This window comes from Alosa alosa, chromosome 23 (genome assembly GCF_017589495.1).
Source record: "Alosa alosa isolate M-15738 ecotype Scorff River chromosome 23, AALO_Geno_1.1, whole genome shotgun sequence".
NCBI classification, from domain to species: Eukaryota; Metazoa; Chordata; class Actinopteri; order Clupeiformes; family Clupeidae; genus Alosa; species Alosa alosa.
Window position 1 is genome coordinate 28,572,191 of NC_063211.1, and position 25,428 is coordinate 28,597,618.

The 25,428-nt window shown below is 44.2% G+C and overlaps 1 protein-coding gene across 1 annotated transcript in view; it reads right to left on the bottom strand.

Annotated features, from left to right (window-relative positions):
* Positions 1-112: 112 nt before the first annotated feature.
* The window catches only part of pcca (propionyl-CoA carboxylase subunit alpha), a 34,933-nt gene continuing 9,617 nt past the window's right edge, over positions 113-25,428 (bottom strand). The window contains 19 exon segments of the mRNA XM_048234280.1: positions 113-1,517; positions 1,620-1,697; positions 4,107-4,247; positions 9,212-9,265; positions 9,363-9,461; positions 10,683-10,700; positions 10,702-10,786; positions 13,396-13,609; positions 14,256-14,331; positions 14,442-14,510; positions 15,324-15,398; positions 16,200-16,343; positions 17,942-18,092; positions 18,602-18,696; positions 18,849-18,917; positions 18,920-18,953; positions 20,049-20,127; positions 20,265-20,301; positions 23,621-23,752. Of these exon segments, the coding sequence (XP_048090237.1) occupies positions 1,449-1,517; positions 1,620-1,697; positions 4,107-4,247; positions 9,212-9,265; positions 9,363-9,461; positions 10,683-10,700; positions 10,702-10,786; positions 13,396-13,609; positions 14,256-14,331; positions 14,442-14,510; positions 15,324-15,398; positions 16,200-16,343; positions 17,942-18,092; positions 18,602-18,696; positions 18,849-18,917; positions 18,920-18,953; positions 20,049-20,127; positions 20,265-20,301; positions 23,621-23,752 (1,719 nt within the window). The 3' untranslated portion in view covers positions 113-1,448.

A 25,428-nucleotide genomic window follows, 5' to 3' on the forward strand; every position in this document is an offset into this window, starting at 1 on the left:
CACATCCACTGGAGTCGAAAGTCACCGGACCGGCACAATAGTCCAGTGGTTGCTGAACTGAAAGAACGGACCCAAACTGACTAGGGAGATCCATGTCAAATCAACTACAAGATTAGAATCATATTTGTTTATTTTTTTCCCAAGTGGGAAAACATTCATTCCCCCAAAATAGTTTTTACAAAAACCTTTTTCAGAAAACAATTTACAAACGAATCAGACTCGAGGCATGTTGGAGCAAAAAATGCTGGGGAGCCAGGGGTCGGCAGGTTAAAGGTGAAGGGTCACACTTCTGGGCTTGACTGCCACAGCACTAGAGAAGCTACTGCCAGAGATCATGGCAATCCATCTTACATCAATGCGCTCTGTACACCAAACTCAATTAACCCATTCTAAATACATCTGAGAAATAGATGTCTACCATATACACACACACACACACACACACACACCCACCCACACAGACACGTGCACACGTGCTCACACAGACCCCTAAACAGGCTACTACAGATCCTAAACAAAAGGGTAATTCTTTTATCATACTTTGATTCCCCCTGGTATCATGTCCAACTTCACAGCCAGGGTACATCACATCTTGAGCTTTTGTTTAGGGCCGCTGTGTAGGTTTCCATTTTGGGGGAGGAATAAAAGAAGACCTCGTGCATTTCCTCACAACCTTCAGTAATCTCCTCCACTTGTGTTGCACACGCATAAAACAAACAACAGACTAGAAATATCAACATATTCTATTTCAAACATTCTAACTAGTCACTCCTGAAGGATCATGATTTTCTTCCTATAACTAGGGGGTGACAGAGAAAGGGTGAGGAGTTTACAGTCCAGAAACAGAGATGTTCTACTAGAACAAAACACATGGTGGGAGAGCGTAAGCTCCCCAAGACCTAGTAAGAACATTTTCTTTCCATAAGGCAGACAACAGGACACCCAGAGGTGAAGCTGATAGTTAGTGGAATGACAGTTATGTCATGTGATGTGACCAACCCATGTGCGTGTGGGCAGGAGTAATTCTGACATGTGTGGATGAATGAGATAGAGCTGCTTGTCCAAGAAGGTTGTGATAAACCTGGAAGGCACAAGTGTATACATGAAGGATGCATTTACATTTCTACCCCCTGTGAGCTAGGGGGTGGTAGACTGCAAGAGAACAACGAGAGAAGCACCAAGTGGCGATCCAGTAGAAGAGGTTTACATGTGGCCACATAGCTAAGGAGAACAAACGAGAAGGGAAACATAGATGACAGTCGTCCCTATTGGAGCACTGAGGAAGGGAATGTTAAGTGAATTCTATTGAGTGGATTCTGGGGTACTCCGTTAGTGTGTATGTGGGGTATCTGAGCTGTGGTGAGGCAGGTCCAGGGTCAAAGGGGGCAGGTTCTAGTGGCAGTCTGGGAGGGTGTGGGGTTGGGTGGGTAGATAAGGTCCGCTCCAGCTTACTCCAGTTCCACCAGAAGATCGCCTTCACCAACAGTCTCCCCAGCTTTACAGTGGACACTCTTCACCTGTTCAACACACACAGTCACCAAAAAGGTGAGGTGAACAAATCAGTGGACTGGTAGAGTGGCAAGTGCATTTCACTGGCAAGAGTGGTCATATGTACTGACCTTGGCTGTCTTTGCTGCAGTCATGCTGTTTTGCATCTTCATGGCTTCAATGACACAGATCTCCTGGCCTTCAGCCACCTGTATGACACACATTAATCCTGTTCAACACACAACTTAACACTTCTTTCAAATTCTGCATTATCAAGTTCTCTGCCTTTTTACCATTTCCCAAACCTAGTTCTAGAACCCCTCTTCCTCCCATCCTGGCCAACACAGTTATACCGCAAATTTGCTGCACATCTCCCTTACAGGTACCAGTAGATACAAGGATACAAGGATACAAGGAAGTTTATTGTCACATGCATATAGTTACTGGAAGTGAGAAATGCAGTGAAATTATGTCTGGTGTCATGGGGCATTTATGGGGGTAAAAGTGCTGTAGAAGAGGGGTTTAGTAAATTAAGTGGCAAGGGCTGCATAAGAAAGGTGGGAGAGGATTGGGATTAGGGGGGGCACCAACAAGGAGCACCCAAGAGCAACAGGGGCAAGGAAAAAACTCCCTTACCAAGGAAGAAACCTTGGGCAGATCCACAGCTCAAGGGGCTAACCCAACTGCCAGGGGTCTTGGTGTGTGTGTTGGGGGATGACAGGGGAGATGGGATAGTGTGCTGTGTATGTGGGGAGAGGGCAGTGTGCAATATGTGTGTTGGGGAAGCTTCCTCATGAGACAATGTGCTGCTGTGTATTGGGGGTGCAGTGTGCTGTAAGTATGGTGAAGGGACTTACTATTGCAAGCAGAGTACTGTATGTATGATGTATGTGAGTGATGACAGTGAAGATGTGTGTGTGGGCGGAAGGGGAGTGGAGCAGTGACTGTGTGTGTGTGTGTGTGTGTGTGTGTGTGTGTGTGTAGTGTGTATATGGGTCGGTGGGGGCAGTGTGCTGTAAGTATGTAGAGGATGTGTGTTGGAGAAGATCCTGAAGACAATGTGCTGTGTATGTGGGGGGGGGGGGCAGTGTGCAGCAAGTATGTAGAGGAGGCTTACTGTAGCAAGCAGTGTGCTGTATGTATGTGAGGTGATGACAGTGATGATGTAAGTGTGTGTGTTTTTTGTGTGTGTGTTGGGGATGAGGGGTGGGGGGGGATGGGGGCAGAAAGGCTAGGCAATCAAGGACATGGGTAGATAGATGGAGGAGAAATCAAAAATAATTTTAAAAAAAAGTAATATGGAGATGTGCAAAAGTTGGAGAAAGTCAGATGTGTGTGTGTGTGTGTGTGTGTGTGTGTGTGTGTGTGTGTGTGTGTGATGAAATAAGAAAATAAATAAAAGGTCTGTAGCATAGGGAGAGGGATGTAAAAGTGCTAAAAGTCTTGTAGGTGTGGGTGTGTGTGTGTGTGTGGGGGGGGGGGGGGGGTCATGAGTGCTGAGGAGTGAATGAGTGCAAAGTCAGTATAGTGTGAGTTCAGAGTTAGGAAATGTTTGAGAGTGCTGAGGAGTGAATGTGTGCAAAGTCAGTATAGTGTGAGTTCAGAGTTCGGATGGCCTGGGGATAAAAACTTCTCCTGAGTCTCTCAGTTCTGGCTTTGTGACTACATAGGCGTCTTCTTGATTTCAGCGGTAGGAATAATCCATTGTTAGGATGAGAAGAGTCCTTCAGAATCTTTTGGGCTCTTAGGAGATACCTCCGGCATTCACCGTACATAACCTCAGACGAGTCTGCTAGCTCCCATTCATCAGTGAGGGGTTCCATTAAACAAGCTGGCTTTATAAAAATATGTATGAGTATGAATGGATTAAGTCTGAGCCTGAGCAGAGTTATGGGCGCATCAATGGCCCTTCAGGAGATTAATGTGTGTTAATTAGGAGGAAGCCACTCCATATCCGCATGATATCCTGATCAAAAGGCGCTAAAAGCCTGACTTACTGGAAACACAGAGTGAGAGACAGAAAGAGAGATAGAATCTGAAGAAGAATGAGAGAGTGAGAGGCAAGCAGACATAAGCTGAGGAAGAAGGTGGAAAGAGAGAGAGAAGGAAGTGAGGCAAGCAGATTAAAAGCATAAGGGGGAGAGTGAGAAAGAGAGAGAGAGATGGACAGAGCATCCTGGAGAAGGACCAGAGCGCAGACGTGGCAGTGTTGGCTGGAGCCAGCCGTCTGGTGTATAATGCATGAGGCATTAGTGCTCTGGCCTGGGCCATGACATCACCCGCCATCAGCTGACAACCATGACACGTGTGTGTGTGTGTGTGTGTGTGTGTGTGTGTGTGTGTGTGTCAGCTTCACTCATCACATATCCCACACATCCCACCATACAGCAAGCACCTAATAGCACACATCATGTCATCATGCCTATTTGCTTTACGTCTCTAGTTTTATTTACATAGGCATTGACTGGGAGAACATGGATATGAATGTATTTAAAAAGTTGTTGTCTGAGTGGTGACACGCAAGTGGGTCAATCTGTCTGATATGGCTTGGTTAGTGAGTGTGTGTCTGTTATGGAGTGTCTGGTGTGTGTGTGTGTGTGTGTGTGTGTGTGTGTTACCGTGTCTCCAGGCTTGACGGACACTGCCACCACGGTCCCAGGCATGGGTGAGCGCAGGATGCTGCTGGTGTCTTCTGGAACCTTCTCAGGCATATGCTTGCTGAGTGTTGCTGCCAGCTTACTTAACACACGCAGCTTAAACTGCAGGGGTGAGAGGGGCAGGGTTCAGGGTTCAGTCAATAAAGTCAGCTTAAAACTGCAGTGGAGAGGGTGTACTGTCAACTGAGATGTGGAAGTCCAACATACACACACATACACATCTTGGCAGTTAACCCAAGACAGACAGACAGACGCCGCATTAACTTTTAAAGCTATGTTCATACACACATACCACCTTAGTTATCAGCATCACACAAGCACTCAAGCTCACCACCAGCTCATACAAACACACACACACAGTGTCTCACTCAATCCTCATCCTAATCACCTTAAGAACTTCTTAAGAAGAGCACAGCATTCTAGAAGACCCCGGAGATCCACCATGTCCATTAGACAGGGAGAGAGAGAGAGAGAGAGAGAGAGAGAGAGAGAGAGAGAGAGAGAGAGAGAGAGAGAGACTTCTCCCCTCACTATAAACCCACAGGCCTCTGCATAACCTAAGAAACTTCTCATGCTCACATACAATGCATCTTTATATTCATGTCTACTAAGGCTACACACCAGCAAACATTTCAGCTTCATCTTTACTAGACTCTGGATTAAGATTCTTTACACTCTGCTTTTTGTTCCACTATTTGCCTTTTTCTATGTGTATGTTTGTTTCATCTGTCTGCAATATGTGAAGTGTTGAGTAACACTATCCTAAGTAGTATGCCGAGACAGCAGCCTCTTCAATGGAGTTTAATGCACTAAGCCTTAGCAATGATGCACCCCTATTCTGCAATGTTATGTGGATCGGAAAACAAAGACGACCTTGGTTGACTATTTGGCAAGGGGTGCAGACTTGGTCTTTACCCCCAACGGACAGAAGAGGGCAGTAAAGGGCAGCATCTTAAATCTCCCAGAAAGCCAACTTCACCTGCACACTGTAACTGCAGCGGCTGGAGGAGATCTCTGAAATGGAAAAATCCAATCAAGTGCACAATATAGCAGCCGTAGCTTTGTGTTGATTCTTCTCCAGCCAGTTTAATGGCTTTATATTACTCAATTATCAGCAGCTAATGGCAAAATAAAGGAGGAAAAGGAGAAATGAGCAGAAACAAAAATCCTGTTTTTTTATGGACACAAACTTGAGATCTAGAGGGAGAAAAAAAAAATAAACAGAAATCAATCGTTCCTGCTCTAGGCCTTTTTGTTTTTGTTCCCTCTCCGCCTCATGTTAAGCCAGCGGGGGGTCCCTGTCCTTGACAAAGCCCTGTCCAGAATCGCCACCTTGAGAGATCACAGTGCCTCTCCCTACGGTGGCCTGTAGGGTAAATTTAGCACCAGGGGAAACAGGAAAAAGTCAGTAGGGACAAAAGAGTGAAGTGAGGCACAGACCGTTAATCATGGATGTGGGGCAGCCCAGCGGACGTTTGGGAAGGAAAAGGGCATTCTTTCTAAGAATCTCTCCCTGGAGTGCTGCCATCATCCTGGTTACATCAGGTCACACAACTAGGGCAGAGGGGTCACAACCTCCCAACAGGCCAGGTGTAGGGGACAACAAGGTCTCTCTCACACACACAGACACACACACAGACACACACACAGAGACTGTAAAGTCATTATGCCCTCACACACAGTTTAAAGTGCATGGCTTCTAACAAATCTGATGTTACTGCACATTTCTGTTCTACTACTTTATTTGTAGGCACCAATATTAAACAGGAACCTTGAACCCAAATACATTTTACAGTACATACTGAGACCATTGGGAGGACTGTTGAGAAAACCTACTCTTGGATCTTATGTTTGATCATTCAAGATTTTCCAGTGCAGTGTCAATGTTCTTACAGTGTGGGGTAAGAGGAAGCCAAATACATCCCACTTCAGTAACCTCACCACACACGCCAAGCAGAGGACTAGAGGAGCTCACACTGCAAACTACTCAGCTGGAAAAAACTGCAGCATTTGGTCTACTGCGTTGTGTGGACCGTTACGGTCACTTCCCCAAAGTTCCAATATTTCAGCCCTCTACCACCTTAATACCAGTGGTGGGTAGAGTAATGAAAATCTATACTCAAGTAAAAGTACAATTACTCCCTTCAAAAATGACTTGAGTAAAAGTAAAAAAAGTATTTTACTCAAGTAAAATGACTCTTTAAAAGGTACAAAGTGTCCTTTATGCCTGTTTGCTTTTCTCTTCCTCTGTAGGCTAATCATATAGGCAACCATATTTTTACAGCCAAATTCAAATATTTTATTTAATATTATTTGGCACACTAATGTAGGCTATCTTGTTATAGCCAGAATACGCATTAAGTGGCTACGGATTGAAAAGCAGTCACTTCCAATCCATTGCCAGCTGATTCTTCTGCTTTGCATTGCTAGAAGTCTGATTATAACTTCACCATACAGACAATGTAACCTAAAAACGATGGTTATATTATTGGTATTGCATTCTGAAGCCCTGTTTCTTTTCTCCCACGCCGTTGTGCACCGATGGGAGTGGTGCGCTTTTCTCCCTCAAGATACTTAGGTCTACTGCTCCGATAATAAACTTGTACTCATAACGAAAGGCAATTGAAAATGTAGCGGAGTAAAGAGTAGATTAATGTCTCAAAAATCTACTTGAGTAAGAGCAGAAGTACAGTTTTGAAAAAGGAATATGGAAAGTTGCCGTTCCTCAAAAGAAATACTTTTTTACTCATGTGCGTTACTTGTAACACGTTGCTACCCACCCCTACTTAATACTACCTACTAAACACTCTACATTGGGCCGCAGGACCCTGTGAGTGCATCTCTTGGACCCAGAGAGACGGAGTTTAACGTGCATGACTCCTGGCCTGTGCCTGTGCCTGTGCTGTGCGTCAGGAGAGGCCTTTCCAGAGGGGGCCAGAGGGGTGGTCCCAGAAGCGGTCAGCACCCTGCAGGGGCTTCAGCACAAACAGCAGGTCAACAGGACACAGATGGATGAGAGTGAGCACGCAAGCCTCTCCACTCCTGCCCTGATACCCCCCAAACACACATGCACGTACGCAAGCGTGCACACGCCACACACACACACACACACACACACACACACACACACACACACACACAGGTAAATGTGCGGAAAAGTCACCACACCAACACTTTGAAACCCTGAGAGCTGAGAGCGAGCCTACTGGGGATGAGTGGTGTGGGTGGGAGTGTGAGGCTCGGGAGGGGAGGTTTGTGAGACGGGGGGGGTCTTTGATCAGCATCCACCCTGCAGGGCTAGAGCGTGTCTCTCTGCTAAACACATCACTTCCTGTTTCCTGCTTCATGGTTATCCTGTGCTGTCTGTTTGTATAAAAGGAGGAGAGAAAAGAGTAGAGGGGCTGTACAGTATTTATGGGACAGTAGTGTTGCACGCTGCACCCATACTACAAAAGAATCGCCATACCCTGAAATTAACAATGTCACAATACCTCATTTTATTAGTATCGATATGGCTGTGTTATTTTGAAGAAACATGTGTGCACAAGGCATGCTTCTAGTGCCTCCCCTAGCCTGAGTGTCTTTTCTCCCCACACAAACATAGCTGTCGCGTCATAAACAGCAAGACATGGCTGCTGGTTTAAGTGATGCTGTGGCTGCACAGCAGCAACACATAACAATAGTCTAATATCAAGTTCAAGAGATTTGCTCACATACATCTCAAGTTTGTGTTACTGCTAATCTACCTAGGTTGTGGAATTTAGGTCATTTAGCCTTACTGTAGGGTTTAATATCAGCAATAGGCTATGCAATCTTGGCAAACTTTTACATCTGGAGAGAGGAGAAATGAACATTGCAACTGACACTCATCTCTTCTATGATCCCAGAAAGTATTCAAATGACTAAACATGGTGAAGCAGCTTTTAGCTGCTATGCGGCTCAGCTGTGGAACCAACTTTCGGATGACATTAAAAAGGCCCCAACTGTAGCCAGTTTTAAATCTAGACTTAAGACCAAACTGTTCTCAGACGCTTTCTGCTAACTGTGCCGAGTTACAAATTCTGAATCTGCCTCGATAATTATTCTACTTTGTCTTTTATTACTTTTTTTACTACTTTTGCCTTTGTTTTTGCTTACTAATTATTCTTTATTTTTAAATGATTTTACCTTTAGTGTTTTATGTTTTTCTTTTTTTTTTTTTTTTTACCTTTTAACTATTCTTTGACTATATTGCCCTTCTATGCTTTTATTTGTTATTATCGTTTGGTTTTGTTTATGTAAAGCACATTGAATGACCTCTGTGTATGAAATGTGCTATATAAATAAACTTGACTTGACTTGACTAAATATATTTAGCTACTAGTAATTATGCAGATTATAAAATACTAAACATTATTAACAGAATATATACACTTATATATGAATTCCAAAATATATTAAATGGAAACATATGACATAAGCCATCATTTTCCGTGTGTGTTTATGTGTGTGTGTGTGGGGAGGGTCAAGCAGAATCTAGGATGGCCACTGGTGTGAATGATCACACTATATTCAATATTACTGATGACAAGGTGGTGGGGGCCCCCAAATCAAATCAAAGTTTTAAAAAGTAGCTAAATCGCAATTCTTGACTTGGTATCGATATCGAAACAATAATTTTGGTATCGTGACAACACTATGGAACAGTAGAAAACGGCTGTCTTTACAGCAAGGTTGTTAACCTATGGCACATCATATACTGTGTGTGTGTGTGTGTGTGTGCGTGTGCGTGTGCGCGTGCGTGTGTTCAAACAGCTCTTAAACAGCGCAGCAAAAAGCATGTTAAGAAACAGGACACCGCCAAAGATACATGGACCACCGCCAAAGACAATACAGCATCCATCACACGGCATGGGGTACGTGGATCCACTCACACAAATACCCTACACACACACACACAAAAGGCATGGCAGCTGGAGGCTAGCTAGATTGTGAAACAGGTTTTCCTGTTGACATGTATGAGCAGTAGAGAAGTGGCTGCACATGAGCAGGAGCAGTGGTGAGGCCATGAGCAGCGGGAGACTCACCGTGGTGCCCAGATACTGCAGACTGATGTCCCCAGCAGCACTACGGGAGAGGCACTGAGGAGGAAGAGGAGGAGGAGGAGGAGACAGGAGTGAGCTAGTGGAGCAGATGGCCATTTTCAACTGGATTATGATCTAGTGCAGAACTGCATACCTGTAAGGTCCTGTGTGTGCCGTTCACTGTGACGTTCAGGAGAACTGAGGCGAGATTCCAGTCTCCACACACCTCTACTTTCTTACCATCCACCTCCACCTGCAAATAAAACACACACCAGCTCGGTTAGGACACGGTCATCCACAGTACTGCCCAGTGGAGGGGCGCTTTGGAGAAGTGCTAGTCAGAGAGAGAGAGAGAGAAAGAAAGAGAGACAAAGTGATTCAAAAATAATAAAAACACTTTGCGTCGAGGGACCACAGGTGTCCAAACACCTGGCAGAGACGACAGACAGACGTGCATACTGACAGAAAGAAATGAGCGCGAGAGGGAAAGGAATTGTGGAGGAAGGGGGGAGGGCTGAAACTTCAACTAAAAATGAAAAATTAAAGGGTCTTTGGGGTTATGATTATTTTGCCACACACATACACACAGACTTCAGCATTCTGTGGTCAAACAGACAGCAGTAGGATGTTGTGTGTGTGTGTGTGTGTGTGTGTGTGTGTTTAAAGGAACCATATGTAAGATTGTGGCCAAAACTGGTACTGCAATCACTTTCAAAGTACTGTAGAGCGGTGTATCCCCTCCCCCCTGACTCGAGGTTGCCAACTCGGATGGCGAAACACTACTGTCTTTGTGATTAGTAGATAGGGTGGAGGGTGGCGCATCAGGCCAAAACACAACATGACATGACAAAACACAACATCATCATCATCAGTTGAGGGCTGCAACTTCACTTTTTAAATGACAATATCCTGGCCGGACTACTGTTGTCAGTGATACTGTGATATAAGTATTTGAAATGAACATGATTTCTTAATGTCTAGTGACATTTCAGGGCCATTTTATGATTAATTGAAATACATTTCTTACATACGGTTCCTTTAAGTATAAGTATAAGTATATATACTCTTTCAATCCCGTGAGGGAAATTTGGTCTCTGCATTTATCCCAATCCGTGAATTAGTGAAACACACTCAGCACACAGTGAACACACAGTGAAGTGAAGCACACACTAATCCCAGGGCAGTGAGCTGCCTGCAACAACAGCGGTGCTCGGGGAGCAGTGAGGGGTTAGGTGCCTTGCTCAAGGGCACTTCAGCCGTTCCTACTGGTCGGGGTTCGAACCGGCAACCCGCCGGTTACAAGTCGGAACCACGGCTACCCCTTAAAATGTTTGTATGTATGTAAGCAATGTGAAGACAACTGCAATTTTAATTGGGGAGTACAGAACCACAGTTGTTAAATATGTGTGTGTGTGTGTGTGTGTGTGTGTGTGTGTGTGTGTGTGTGTGTGTGTGCGCGCGTGTGGACACTCACTGTGTAAGTGGACCCCGAAGCGAGACACACCGAGCATGTGCGGGGCCTTGTCCAACTCCACACAAAGCTCCCAGCTCCTCCGCTCCTGTTGGGTGTTGGACACCCTGAAACAACACACACACACAAAATTAGAAACATTCAGCTAACTTAGGACAACAGGACATCCATTCAAACAAGAAACCTTCTTGGATTAAGCCATTTATAAACACACATACACACACACATACAAATGAACAGATAAAACACACAGGTACCTCAGTGTCACATGATAGAACAATCAAACTACCATGTCATGGTGTTCAATTTGAAATAAACTCTAAAGTGACATCTGACTACGGTGACTAAAAAAAGCTACACGTTAAGTCAATTTTCCTGAACTCTTCTGATGGCATTATGAGCCAGAGTGTCAACAACATTACGTGTAGACAACAGAGATTCAGTTAGCCATTTAGTTCACATGATACCTCCTGGTAAATGGAGCCATTACATGATATTTTTGCCCCTAACACCTCACCCCAAAGCAGGTCTGAGAACTAGATGGGGGCAATTGTGTGAAAAGGGGAGGAATAGCGGAGTGTTTGGACAGATGGCGGATGATCTTGAGGCACTGAGTGAAAGCTACTGCACTGAGGATCTCTCACACAGGAGAATCCTCAGAGTCTCATCTCACACACACACACACACACACACACACACACACCACAAGGAGCTCATCCTCTGCTCACATAACACAAATTCAAGCAAGGCTTTTCAAAATGATAAGTCGGAGGAATGCAACTCACTAAAGAGGAAGCAATGGAAAGGGAGGCGGAGAACAAGAGCAAGTGACCAAAATACCGCCTGAGTAGGAACAGGACAAGGGGATGGGCAGACTCTCTGAAATCCCATTCAATCCTAAATTCTTCAGCCGTTCTCACAAAGGTCCAATCCAGGAGCATTAACAGCAGTGCGTGGCTTCCATTGAATGTTCAGATACTCTCATGTTTTACAAGGTCAAAATGAAATTCTAAAATGTTGTTATAGATGCAGGCACACTGATCCACTTGTCCAGTGGGTGTCAGTAAAGGATCAAAGCATCTGCCTCCTACTGACGACAGGCAAGAGGGAACACCACACAAGAATAAAGTGCAAAAAAACAGTAGGAGAAACGGACAAATGAGTCCAGTCACACAAACACACCCACAGCACAGCTGCCATAACAAACAAGGATGTTTACAGAGCAACTGAAAGAGAGACAGCCAATCCCTTAGTGCTGCTGTGGTAACTCAAAATGGTAGTCAGGCTTTGGGTACTGGATCTGGTTGCCAATGTGTTAATAAAAATGCCCCAATTACTTTTTGCCAACATGACGCTCCTGCAAACCTTTTGAAACTTTTGGACTGTTCTTGAGTTATGGTTATGGTTACGCTTTTGTCCAAAGCGACATACAAATACAAAACAATATAATACTTAAATCTAACAGGGAACAAAGTAAGATATTGGTCAAACTATAATAAGGAGAATAGCAATAATAAACAACAATGTCAATGCAATCAATAGCCTAATCAAATAAACAATGAAAATGGGGGGAAATAGCAATAATAAACAATAATGTCCATTCAATCAATAATAATATAATAACAAGGTAAGACTACAGTAAGGAGAACATCAATAATAAACAACAATGTCAAATTAATCAACAGCCTAATGAAAATAAAACAATACTATACTATACAAACCATAACGCATAAAAAGTGCTTAATGAACTAAGTGCATGTTGAACAGGTCTTTAGACCCCTCTTAAAAGACCCAAAACTATCACAGGAACGGAGAGCACTGGGCAACTCATTCCACCAACATGGAATCACTGAGGAAAAGAGTCTATAGTTTATAACTGGTCGATAGTTATAGCGTTTATAACTGGTCGACACAACAGATCAGAAGACAGCAGTGGGCGGTTGGGGATGTATATCTTGATCATTGAATCAAAATAACAAGGTGCAGATCCAGTCAGTGTCCTATAGGCCAAAGTGAGAGATTTAGATTTAATTTTGGCTACTATAGGGAGCCAGTGGAGATTAACTAGGAGAGGAGTTACACGTGTCCTCTTTGGCTGATTGAAGACCAGGCGTGCTACAGCATTCTGAATCAGCTGTAACGTTCACAGCAGGTAAGCCAGCTAATAGTGAATTACAATAGTCCAGCTTGGAGATAAGTATAAGTATAGGACATCCAGTATATATACTCTTTTGATCCTGTGAGGGAAATTCGGTCTCCGCATTTATCCCAATCTGTGAATTAGTGAAACACAGTGAACACACAGTGAGGTGAAGCACACACTAATCCCGACGCAGTGAGCTGCCTGCTACAACAGCGGCGCTCGGGGAGCAGTGAGGGGTTAGGTGCCTTGCTCAAGGGCACTTCAGCCGTTCCTACTGGTCGGGGTTCGAACCGGCAACCCTCCGGTTACAAGCCTGAACCATGACCATGGCCTGAAGTTGTGTGGAATCTTGTGTCAGATAAGGTCTGATCTTCCTAATGTCGCAAAGGGTGAACCGACATGCAATTGAAGCTACATGCTCAGATAAGTTAAGTCGGTCATCAATTACAACATCATGTGCTGATCTAGTTGGGGTCAGTGAAGATGAAGTTGACTGAGGATACCATTATTGAATATAATATGGCAAGTTGCAGAGGTATAAAAAATGTATTTGTAGCTGCATCCATGGCTCACCTGAGATGTCCTAGGAACTTCTGTGAGCGGATCTGCGCAGCCACGAAGAGCGCGGCGGCTGTGGCCAGGAGTTCTCGCCGCTCGGAGGCAGTCAGCAGGTGACCTTTGAACCCCTCAGGGTACACATCTGGCAGGAACGCGGTGCTGATGTCGCCGGAGATGAAGCGCGGGTGAACGATGATCTCCCGCAGGAGTGGAATGTTATGGGTCACACCTGGAAAAAAAAAAACAGACAGAATGCCAGAAAAAGAAAGATGAATGCAGTTAAAACAACAGAAGAGATGCAGAAAGTGTGATAAGAAAAAAAGATATGACAGCTCTAGCCATCCCAAGAAATGTCAAAATCCCCTATATTTGGGGTCTTAACCACAGGTGGTCTTCTTAAAAGAGGGCTAGTGCAATAGCGCATAGCAAAATATTCTTCTGTTATCTCAAAACGGAATACCTGAGAAATATATAGCTAGCTGCACATTGCGATGTAACATCAGCTTATGCCCATGCTTTTAACATAAAACATTCTACCACTGTATTTAAGACTGAATTGACTTCATATTCGCAACCTGCAGTATAACCGTTGACTTTCCAGAAAGTGGCTATTGCTTCGCTTACCACATCATAACTTCGCTACCTTCACGGCTGCTTCACATTCTTTTCAGGCTCTTGGGGAAAGTTCTACTGAAAGACGTGGTCAACAGTTCCTTTTGCTTCAGAATGACATGATTACTTACGTTTATAGTTTAGTGACAACTAAAGTAACAGAAACAAAAATGCAAAACGAGCTGGGAAGACCACTGCCCTTTATGATATGATTATTTTTTGTGTGAATGGATGTGCATTGTTGTGAGAATCCTTGAGCATACCTCTGATGACATAATTATCCAGAGCGTCCTCCATTTTCTTCAAGGCCTCTTCTCGTGTTTTTCCATAGGTCACAAGCTGAGGAGAGGATGGGAGACATTGAGGACATGTAGCCGCACATGTAACAAAATACCAAACTCTCCATTACCACATGGCTTTTAACAATGAAAACTGAGACACAAGCAAACCTTTGAGATCATGGGGTCATAGTAGATGCTGATGTCACTTCCTTCTTGGATGCCACTGTCAACACGAACCTGTACAGAAGATCAGGAGAACTCTGATTCAGAACTCTAAATTCTAAATACCATCCTGGAGGACACATCTTGGAGGGCGCATGAGTTCTGCAAACCATCCACCATTCATACTATTGGGCTGAAAGCTGAACATATTATGATTATGAAATGAGGGTTAGGTGCATATGATGTGTCAAGGTTGAACAACTACCCTGAATATGAACAGTTGTTCTCCAGCACCAGACCAGTACTGCAGATGAGCCTCTCAGTGTGCCATGTTTTTTTTCTAGTCTGTATGTTTCTAGATTTCTCCCTGGAGCTCTCTAATGCTGACACAAAAGCATTTTTATTTATTGAAAAAAAACAACTGCACACAAGTGCCGGATTAAAAGTATACCGCTTGCCAAACAATTACACAGGATTGCTATGTTATTACTATCGAATGCTCTCATTGTGTGTCGTTTGGACATATAAAGCTGGAGCTTTTGTGTATGTGTGTGTGTGTGTGTGTGTGTGTGTGGCTGATAGAGCTGCCTGTGGATTTAGTGGGAATCGAGTAAGTGACTGTACTTCCTCTACAGAACCACAATGTCGTCACCATCACTTATGGCTGTCAGAGACACACACACAGACAGACATATGTACAAACACAAACACACACACATACTCAATGACTTGAAGCTGTAGTGCACGTATATACAGATCCACTATCATACTATCATAATTTGGCCAATACTGACCAATGAGGGTGCACAGATTCTGATGCAACTGTGTGTGTGTGTGTGTGTGTGTGTGTGTGTGTGTGTGTAGGAAGAACACGAGAAGAAGACTCACATTGGGCAGGTTCACAGGCTCCTGATATTGAGAGAGTCGCCCAATAGAGGGCAGCCCAAATGACTTGTATGGGTCCTGTGGAGGGACAAAAGACAGGAAACATTAATCCACATATAAAAGCCCACAGGAAACAGAGGTCAGGGCAACCTTGCTGCCCCTGGCACTCACCTAATTACTCCCCCAGGTTAACGAGGGACCCCATCCCCTCTTTTCACCCCAATACCTCTATTCACCAACTCCTTCCTCTCTCCTCAACAGCTAGTAAAGACAAATGCCTTTATCTTCCCTGATATATTCAATAACATATGAATAGAGCTAAAATGTAGATGTCCAGTGACTGGACACTGACTGTTCACATGCACTTCAGTATCCTGGTTATGGTTGGGATTTTGAAGCATCATGGTTTTGTGTTTGTACATGTAAACATTATATCCTGATTTCAGAACCCCGGATAAGGTCTCTGGTTATGCTAGCTGGAGTTCTCCTAAAGAAACTGTTCCATGTATACAGTATATTCCCAATAAGATTGTAACCGGAGTAAGCCTCATAACCGGGATACTTAAGTCCGTGTCAACGCAGTCATCGAGTTCTGATGTAGTATGTGTTATGAGTGTATGGTGCTGTGTTAGGCACCATAGCAGCTTACTGGGTGTGCATAAACCATGTATTTAAGTGTGTGCAGTAACTCAATCAATAACTCTGCATTATCAACTCAAAATGGTTCAAATACTGCTGGGTACATCCTCACAGACAGCAAACAAACATGTTATGTTCTGTATGTTTACCCAGTGTATTTCATTCAGTGCATATATATATATATATATATATATATATATATATATATATATATATATATATATATATAGTGCTCAGTACCTCAGCATAGACTCTGCTCTCAATGGCCCAGCCGTTAATAGGGATGTCCTCCTGCTTGTGCTTCAGTGGGTAACCCTTAGCGACCCGGATCATCTGTTGTACCAGGTCCACACCCGTGATGCACTCTGTGATGGGGTGCTCAACCTAAGCAGGACGGGGAGAGAGACAGAACAACTTGGACCACCTCTTTCTGTCTAGTGCATGCATTGATAAGGACTCCCTCCTACCCCTAAGCCAGCTTGCAACAGTGTCTAATACAGGCATCTACAACTCATGGATGAAAATGTATACCACAATATATTTCTTTCTCCAGTATCCTCATGCATACTTTACTGACCAATGCAGGCTCGTCAACACCCTAAATAGCTAGATCATAAATGCTAACATGTAGTCAGTCTGCTCTGAAAGCTAGTGAGTCATTTTTACCCCTCAGTCTCAGCTGTCAATGTTCTCAACTAGTTTAGCTGTCCAATAAGCCAGGCTGCGTTTGAAGACCTGCCCAGCCTCTTGCTACCGACCTCCACTGTGTTTACCTCCATAAACAGCCCCCTGAGTAGTCTGCTCCTGTGGCAGGGTGGTTCCCGTGAGCGGAAGCCCCTGAAGCATGCTGTCTTTGGGCCTGGCTTGCTCCCTCTCCCTCCTGCTGCACTCTGGGAGGTCTGTCCTAATGAGCCCCAGTGCTGGGCTCCTTTCATCTCTGCAGTTGACTGGCTCTTCTAGCCCAGCTGTCTCCTCTATTTTACTTCTCTCTCTCTCATCCAGCCCACCTCTTTCTTTTCCTCCCTTCTTTCTTCTCATACTCTCGCTTATCCCTCTCTGTACCAGTGTCATCAAGGCTTTTTTAAGTGCTTGTTGAACGGCTGCCTCCGACTATGCCACAGCCTGTGTGTTGTCTGCCTGTCTCTCCTGCTTCATGTCTCTCTTGTCTGTTATGGCCTATGCAGATTACACGCCTTCTCGCTGTGGGTTGTCATAGTCTGTCAACACGGGAGTCATGGGAGATTCCCCCAAAATTCTGACATGCTAGACTTTTGGTCGTGGAGTCGTGGAACTTTGCAGACAATTAATCGCGAGTTGTTGAATGTCACATCACAAAACGTTTCCTCCCTCGGCGTCGTTCCTGACTTTTCATATTTGGGCACAACACTGGAAATTTGTCGGCTACGACAAAAACGGGGCAAATTCGGGCTGAAATCGTGACATCTGCATAGGGCATTAGGTGTGTCTGTTATTTCTGCAGGTCTCCAGTTATTTCTGTGCCCCATGTCTAGCACTTCTCCACTGTCCAATAAACTGTATGTCTGCTGCCACTGAAGTATTGACTATTCAGTTCAGATCTCACTGTCTCTTTTGTATGTCCATCCTGTTTTTCTATCCTATGAGCCAATAACCAGCATGAGCCTTTCCCATTTCAACTTATCACTGTAAGTGGCATAGCATATGCTACTCAACTCAACCAATAGGAGCACAAAGATTGGAACCACAGACGCATTGAGACAGACAATGATCATCTCTACCTTCAACAGATAACTGTTCTGAAGCAAATATTGTAAACTGCAATACTGTATTGGAAACTAAGGAGTGGCCTTTAACAAAGCTTGCCTTGATCATATGCTAAACCCTGTTATTACAACATCTCTCACCTGAAAGAGAAGCACACACTGTTCACTTTTTTGCTTTATTGCTCTGGAGATTTGGGATAAAAATAATATGTTCATTAGATGATCTAGAGTTTCACACACCTGCAGGCGAGTGTTCATCTCGAGGAAGTAGAAGTTCTTCTTTGAGTCCACGAGGAACTCCACAGTGCCAGCTGAGGAGTACTTGACCGCCTTGGCTAGAGCCACGGCCTGTTCCCCCATGGCCCGCCGCGTCTCAGGGTCCAGAAATGTGCTGTCAAATAGATTTTAAAAACGGTTTTAAAATCTGACTCAATGACATAGCATCTCTATGCTCTAGTATCTTTTTTAGGGTTAAAGACACAATGTTTGTAATGCTCCTGTACATGACATATGCTCCTGTACATTGTGAGGAGTAATTGTCTGAAGGACTGTTTTGGTCATCTTAGTACAGCAATCCTTCAGTTTCAAATCTAGCACCAATGGAAATGGAGAGCAGGAAGGACAAAGGAAAGAGGAACAGGAGCAGGAGGAAGGGTATATGAGGGGGAGCAGGAGGAAGGGTATATGAGAGGGGGGAGCAGGAGGAAGGGTATATGAGAGGGAGCAGGAGGAAGGGTATATGAGAGGGAGCAGGAGGAATGGTATATGAGGGGGAGCAGGAGGAAGGGTATATGAGAGGGAGCAGGAGGAAGGGTATATGAGAGGGGGAGCAGGAGGAAGGGTATATTGGGGGGAGAGCAGGAGAATGCGAGAGGCTAAACAGAGCGGAGGTGTTCAGACCTGGGCGCCTCCTCCACCACCTTCTGGTTCCTCCTCTGGATGGAGCACTCCCTCTCATTCAGCCATAGTGCATTCCCCTGCTTATCTGCTAGAACCTGCCAATCAGCAGCCAAACAAAGACACATTAAATCATTAAAACCAGTCAATCCTGACAGTATATACAGTATGTACAGTGGCCAAAAGCTTTGCACAGAGTGGACATTCCCACTGGCTGTGTGGTGACACTAGTGGGAGTCTGGCATCTCACCTGGATCTCAATATGTCTTGGGTTATCAATAAACTTCTCAATGAGGAGACGGTCGTCCCCAAAGCTCGACACGCAGCCTCCTGTGAGGAAAACCGAAAGCCTTCCCTGTGGGAGAGGAGATAAGATAGTGAGACAGAATGAAGACAAACAGGGTCAAAAACAGGACACGTATAAACAAAACTTAACATTCAACTGAACTGAGAAACATGACTAACAGTTTCAATGTCATTTTCATGACATTTCAATGTCTGGTGAAAATGTAAAGATCATCAATCATGAGGTCTCCAATTCCTCTTGAAATTCAGCTTATAATAGATAATCAGATTAACAACAAACACTGTAACCCTGACCTTTATCTCCAGACACTTTGAAGTGGCATGCATGTCAGATGAGAGCTCAAAGCCCAATCACACACACACAAAACTACAGTGCCATCACCGTTTGGCTAGGAGTGAGTATGAAGGCAAACCCCCTCCTTGGCAATTTCTCTTTCTGAATCTTCCCCTGGGCTCATTAGCCTTTGTGTGATAAATCCAATTAGTTGATAAACAAAAAGAGCATCTTGGCTGAGGAGATAAGGCTGATTATCAGCCTGCACTTTACCCACAATCCTCTCTGATCACAGGGTATCTGAGAAAGATACAGAGGAGAGGCAAGAACTCAGAAGAGAGGATAGAGTCAAGACCAAACGGGGCTTGTTAAGGTGATTGCTGAGGACACACAGGTTTGAAACACAAGCTGTTGTCTAAGCGGAGACTCTGTACTGGACAGATTACACAAAATCCCTTGTCCACACGTCTCAAGTACTGTACTCTTCTTCTTTACAACCTCTTTGGCTTTCTTCCCTCACTTCTCTCAACATCTTCATCCCCACCCCCTTTCCATGATCCTGTTTTGGCTCCACATTTCCATATGATTCTTCCCACCCCCTGCCCCTCTGTGATGCTGCAGAGTAAACACTTCCCACAGGGCTGGTCCTGCCATCAGACAGGACCACCCCAGATTAAACTCAGGGCAAATATTCACCCCCAATGCCCACCCAGTAGTGACCAGACCCACATCACCATATGGCATTTCAATTGCTTTCTAGTGCATGAAACTGATATAAATCTGATGGTGACTCTCGACTGTATGAACATATGCTGTAGAATATGTTTATTGACCAGGTACCCCCACACTGTCTCTATTTCACTGCCTCACCTAGTCTCATCATCATTCCAGGAGATCCTCATGCCTTTGCCTCCTCCTCCTGCTGAGGCTTTGATCATTACAGGATACCCTATGACAGAGAGAGGCCAAGTTAAAACACACACACACACACACAATCAAGGCCTAAACGAGGACACACAGAACTCCCTTATTTTACTGCTGGTAGATATGGAGGTATATCATAAGTGCAGCCAAAACAGCTCCTACCGATTTGATTAGCGATCTTCACAGCCTCCTCAGCATCCTACAGTGAGAACAGACAAGAGAAAGCAAACATGTCATCAACATCAGTGCCCTTCAAAAAACAGACAACAACGGACACTGAAGTCTTAGCCATACAATATATAGCAATGATACTGCTAATGGTTCTGCCAGTTGGCCAACAGGGGGCAGAGTTTGTACTGGTAGTCTGAGTTAAAATGGTCATTACTATGGACCAACAAATGACCATGGAGTGTTGCATTATTCACACACAAAATTGATCATTTCAAGACATAGGGTATTGATGGTGTAAGAAAACCAAGATCATACGGTTGTGCTCATAAGTTTAAAAACCCTGGTAGAATTCTGCATGACTATTATTTTATTCAGGGGTGGTGGTCCGGTGAACCATTTATTACACAATTGAGTGTGTCCTTTTTAAATAACAATGATAACTGAAATCACCTAAGTGGTCCTAATAGAAAGTTTACATAATGAAATTTGATGGCAAGTTGAATGCAGCATGTTATCAGAAAGTATTTGCACTCATCAGGCTGAAAGCTGCACATGTGACGCACTAGGACTTCCCAACATGACGATGACCAAAGCACAAGGCCAGGTTTACCCTTCAGTGGCTACAGCAGAAAAAAAGAGAAGGTTCTGGAGTGGCCATCACAGTCTCCGGATCTCAATAGCATTGAGACACAAAATCTCAAACCTGCAGTCAATGCAAAATAATTAACAAACCAATAATTAACAGGACCTAGAGGCTTTTCATCAAGAATGGGCATCTCCTTCTTCTGAGAAGGTACTCATCCACAAATATCACAAAAGGCGGCAAGCCATCATTGATACTAAAGGGGTCAATACATAGTATTAAGGGAATGTAAACTTTTGAATGGGGATCATCTCATTATTTTTCTATATTGCTATGTTTTCTTTAATAATTGCACTATTCTGTACACCTTATGGTTTCATTTGAATCCCATTTGGACTTTTGCCTGATCATTCCTGTTGTACATTTTAAAAATTCTGCTAGGATATGTAAACATATGAGCACAATTGTATACAGTGCTTTAGCAGTTGAAATGACACACTCCTTAATAGTTCTGTCATTAAAAATACATGAACATTTGAAGGTGCCAATCGCCACAACAAAAACATCTCTCCCCGTATTCACACATCAGTGGTGAGTTTGCTTTTGCAGCTGTGGGGTGTCAGGGCCGCCCCTCGCGAGTGTGAGAGATAACACCGCAGGGACGGGCTGAGATAGCGCTGGATGACGGGGTGTCACCTAAGCAAAAGTTCACGACTCCTAACATGTGTGTGAAGAGCATCGGTGTATGTGGTCATCATGTCATACCGTGCCACTCAGAAACCGAGCCACTCAGAAAACGTCACCCGCACCAGAGAGGGCTTATTTCATTGGTTAATTTGATCGGTATAAAAAAGCATGACAAATGGTACCAGCCATGTCGGACCTTACAGTTCTAGAGTGCTTCTCTCCATTATCTCCATCCTCTGCTCCAGTGATAACTTGGACCTCAATGGCACAAGAAGCCTTCCAATGGAAACATCCACCATGGAGAATGCAGATGCATTAACATATATATTCTACCCACTGACAACTGAAATGTCTAAATCACGTGCCAAATCTTAATTGTTCAGGGCTTACAAAAAATATGGCTAACACTTGTTGACAGACGCTCTTGGGGAGGTTCTTTCCAGACCTGTCTTGCATGTGTGTGTGACTTCAGTGATAACATCAGTGGCCTGAGATGGCTGGGGTCTCTAACAGTGTCCCCGCCAATGGCCACATGTGACCGCCTCCAGCATGGGAGAGCAGCAGGATATCAATGAACACCTCTGAGGAATTTCTCTACAATGGCTGATTAGGACCATTAAAAAATCCCAGTGTTGAGATAATGACTGGACCAGCAATGGCTGCCAGCACACAAGTACTAAATCCCAACTAATTCAGCCGAGTCATCCATTTCTCTTCAACAAATGCAAGACCTTAAGACTGACGAGAAGTGAAATATGTGGCACTCCAATGGATACAAGGGAAACAACACACTCACTCTAGAGTAATTTCGTTAACAAATTCATACGTAATTAAATTAATGTGCTTCCAGCTGAACCTTTAAGGTTAAAAGGGATCACATTTACAACTAAGCAACAAAAAAATTGAAGGCATATTGCTTTGATACTAATAAAAACCATAGCTGAAAGTTGACAAGTCCATCACCATGGTGACACTAAAAATTTACTCCATCACTCAAACACAGAAACACACACACACAACAGGGCTGTGGTTTGCTTTTGCAGCCCTGGGGTCTGTTTCACACCAGCGTGTGAGGTGTGAGATAACATCAGCAGGGCCCAAGATGAGGATGGCGATGGCGGCCTTCCCCCCCCCCATCTACTCCCCTCCCCAATAACTGGCCCTCTCAGATGCAAACGCAGCCCAACGGCCAGCCCTTTCAGAGTCTCCCTTTGTGCCACCTTCATTTTTACGAGGCCCATCAGCGCAGGAAGTGTTAAAACGGCCAAACGTGGGACAATTAAAGTCCACTGCAGCAGCAGGCGGAGAGGGCAGGGGGGAGAGGTGCTGACGCTGCGGCCCTGCAGCGCTTCTATCAGCTTGCTTTGGTTAGGACACAAGATCAGCACCAGCGTGTGGAAACAACTCACTTCCACTCTGGCTCTTTTTTCCCTCTCTCTCGCCCTCTCTCTTGCTCTCTGCTTTGATGCCTTGTACGCTAAATTCCTGAAATTAGGTTGTTTGGAATCATTGCAACATTGCAAGGCTGTTTGGAATCACGTTCATAACAGCATAACTGTTTAGGTGTGAGCAAGAATAGCATAAAATGGAAGCGCCACTTGGAGAGACAAAGACGAAAACAGACTGAAAGACAAAGACAACTTAACACAGTACAAGGGCATACACAGGCCCTTGTACCATCCAGTTGGTAAATAAGGTGAATGTTGAAACTTCATAGATTACCAATAAGAGATCTTCTATCTTTCCTGACTTGGCAATGCTTTTGCAGTTTATTCCTTACTGCGGAGTTTAAGCACTATTAGTATTATCACCATTTCATTCCTTATTCTCTGCTCACTGCCTCTGACCAACACATTTGGATTTCTTTGCTGATCACATGTGCATCTTCATGGTTCATTGATGATGTTAATAGTCTATGCTATCTAAACAATTCTATCCATCTTGTGGTGTTGAAATTACCACCAAAAGAGGATAAGAGAAGCAAAAACCCAATAAAGGGAATCAAATGCACTTCTTGTATAGATTATGTAATACATTGGATGTATGACATGCTTCTCCATATTAATTCTTTGGTCACCTTGACAACTCCATCAAATCCAGGGATGGTGTTGACTTTGGCTGCCTTGGCAATGAGCTTGCTCTCGATTTTGTCACCCATGGCCTGAATGGCGTGCGTGTCAGGTCCAATGAAGGTCACCCCCTCAGCTGCCTGCAGAGAAAGAACAGACCATGAGACATATCCACAAGCACACCCACCTCAGTTATTCACACATATTCATGGATAACTTTGCAATATATGCTTTTTTTTTTCCAACATTAATAGCTTGGTTACTGTTATATTATGCACTAGGTATTTCATCTTCATGAACAAACTATTTGAAATCATAAAATTGCCTTTCATTAATCAGAAATGACACAAAAAGCTTTACATCTATATAAGATTTCACGCCGATTCTAAATCAAACGAGCTGGGTTATGTATGGGGATTCCCTCCTATTGGAGTGAGTGGGCATGGGGCTAATTCTCCCATGAGATAACCACGGGCCAGTACCCCCTGTGGGTATTCACACCAGGGTACATAGATGGACACCCTCGGGCACAGCCTGCAGATACGCAGAGCCTCATTGACACCATCAGAAAGGACGGGAAAGAGTGATCCCTCTCTTTCTGTCCATCTCTTTGTAGGGCCCAAGCATCAGGTAGGACTTACTTCCTGGGCCCGAGGCCTTGCGCATTACTAGAGTGGGCCCCTTAATTACTATTGAAATTCAGCTGCAGGATTCCTCAGAAAGTTCCATTACAGTGAATGGAAACTCCAAATAATAGTACACAAAGCATCATGGATGTAGTGGATAATTAGGAGGAAACAGTAACCATGTTCAATAAATTGATATTCCTCTACTTGTTATGTGATTAAAACCTGGCCTGGGCTATTCTAAACATACCTTTCTCTATATAAGAGGACTACTAGAAGCACTTTATGTGTAGATGGACATGTCTTTTTTTAATGACAAAATATTTTATGATCAACTTAAGCACCTTAAAAGATGTGTGTTCAAACTACTGTCCAAACCAGAGAGTGTGAGCAAGTTAGTGTGTTCATGTCACTAGGTTAGATACACATTCCTGGGGTGACGCTCCATAAGGAGCTGTGAAATTTCTCAAATTAAATCCAATACAATTGTGTGAGTCTTTTCAGCCACACACCCACACTACTCTGATGTGTCTGTGTCTGAGTGTGTGTGTAAACAAGTCATCACCTTCAAATATAGAAGCGTGTGAGTGGCCCAAAAAGGCAAGACCGTTGTGTGGACGTGTCAATAGCTTGTGTGGCAAGCACATTTGTGTGGGTGAGTGTTTATGTCCTTGTCTGTGTGTGTGTGTGTGTGTCCAAATAATTACAACATTTTACAATAGAATGGCTGTAAGGAAGCACTATCCATACACTCCTCCTACACACACACACACACACACACACACACAAACACACACACACAAAACCATCTCCTCCAATTCAATTCCCATTCATCCTCCAGCTCTTTTAAGATGTTAAAAAGGCCATTTGGGGCTTAAGCCTCACAGATCTCTTTCTGAGGACCCTTCAACGAGCCCCTGAGCCATGCGGCTCGTTTGCGCTGCATAAAACTGTACTAACTGTCGAGGGGGGGGGGGAGAGGGGGAGGCAATTCACCTCTCATTCAAGTCACGGAGGAGGGGGCAGAGGGCTCCCCATTCAGCTGCTAATGTAATGACATCTTCATTCACACACACACACACACACACACACACACACACACACACACACACACACAGAAGGCAGAGGACGCCCCCTCAGCTGCCCAAGTACGTGTTTGGTGACGGGGGATGGCGTGGATGTAAGAATGC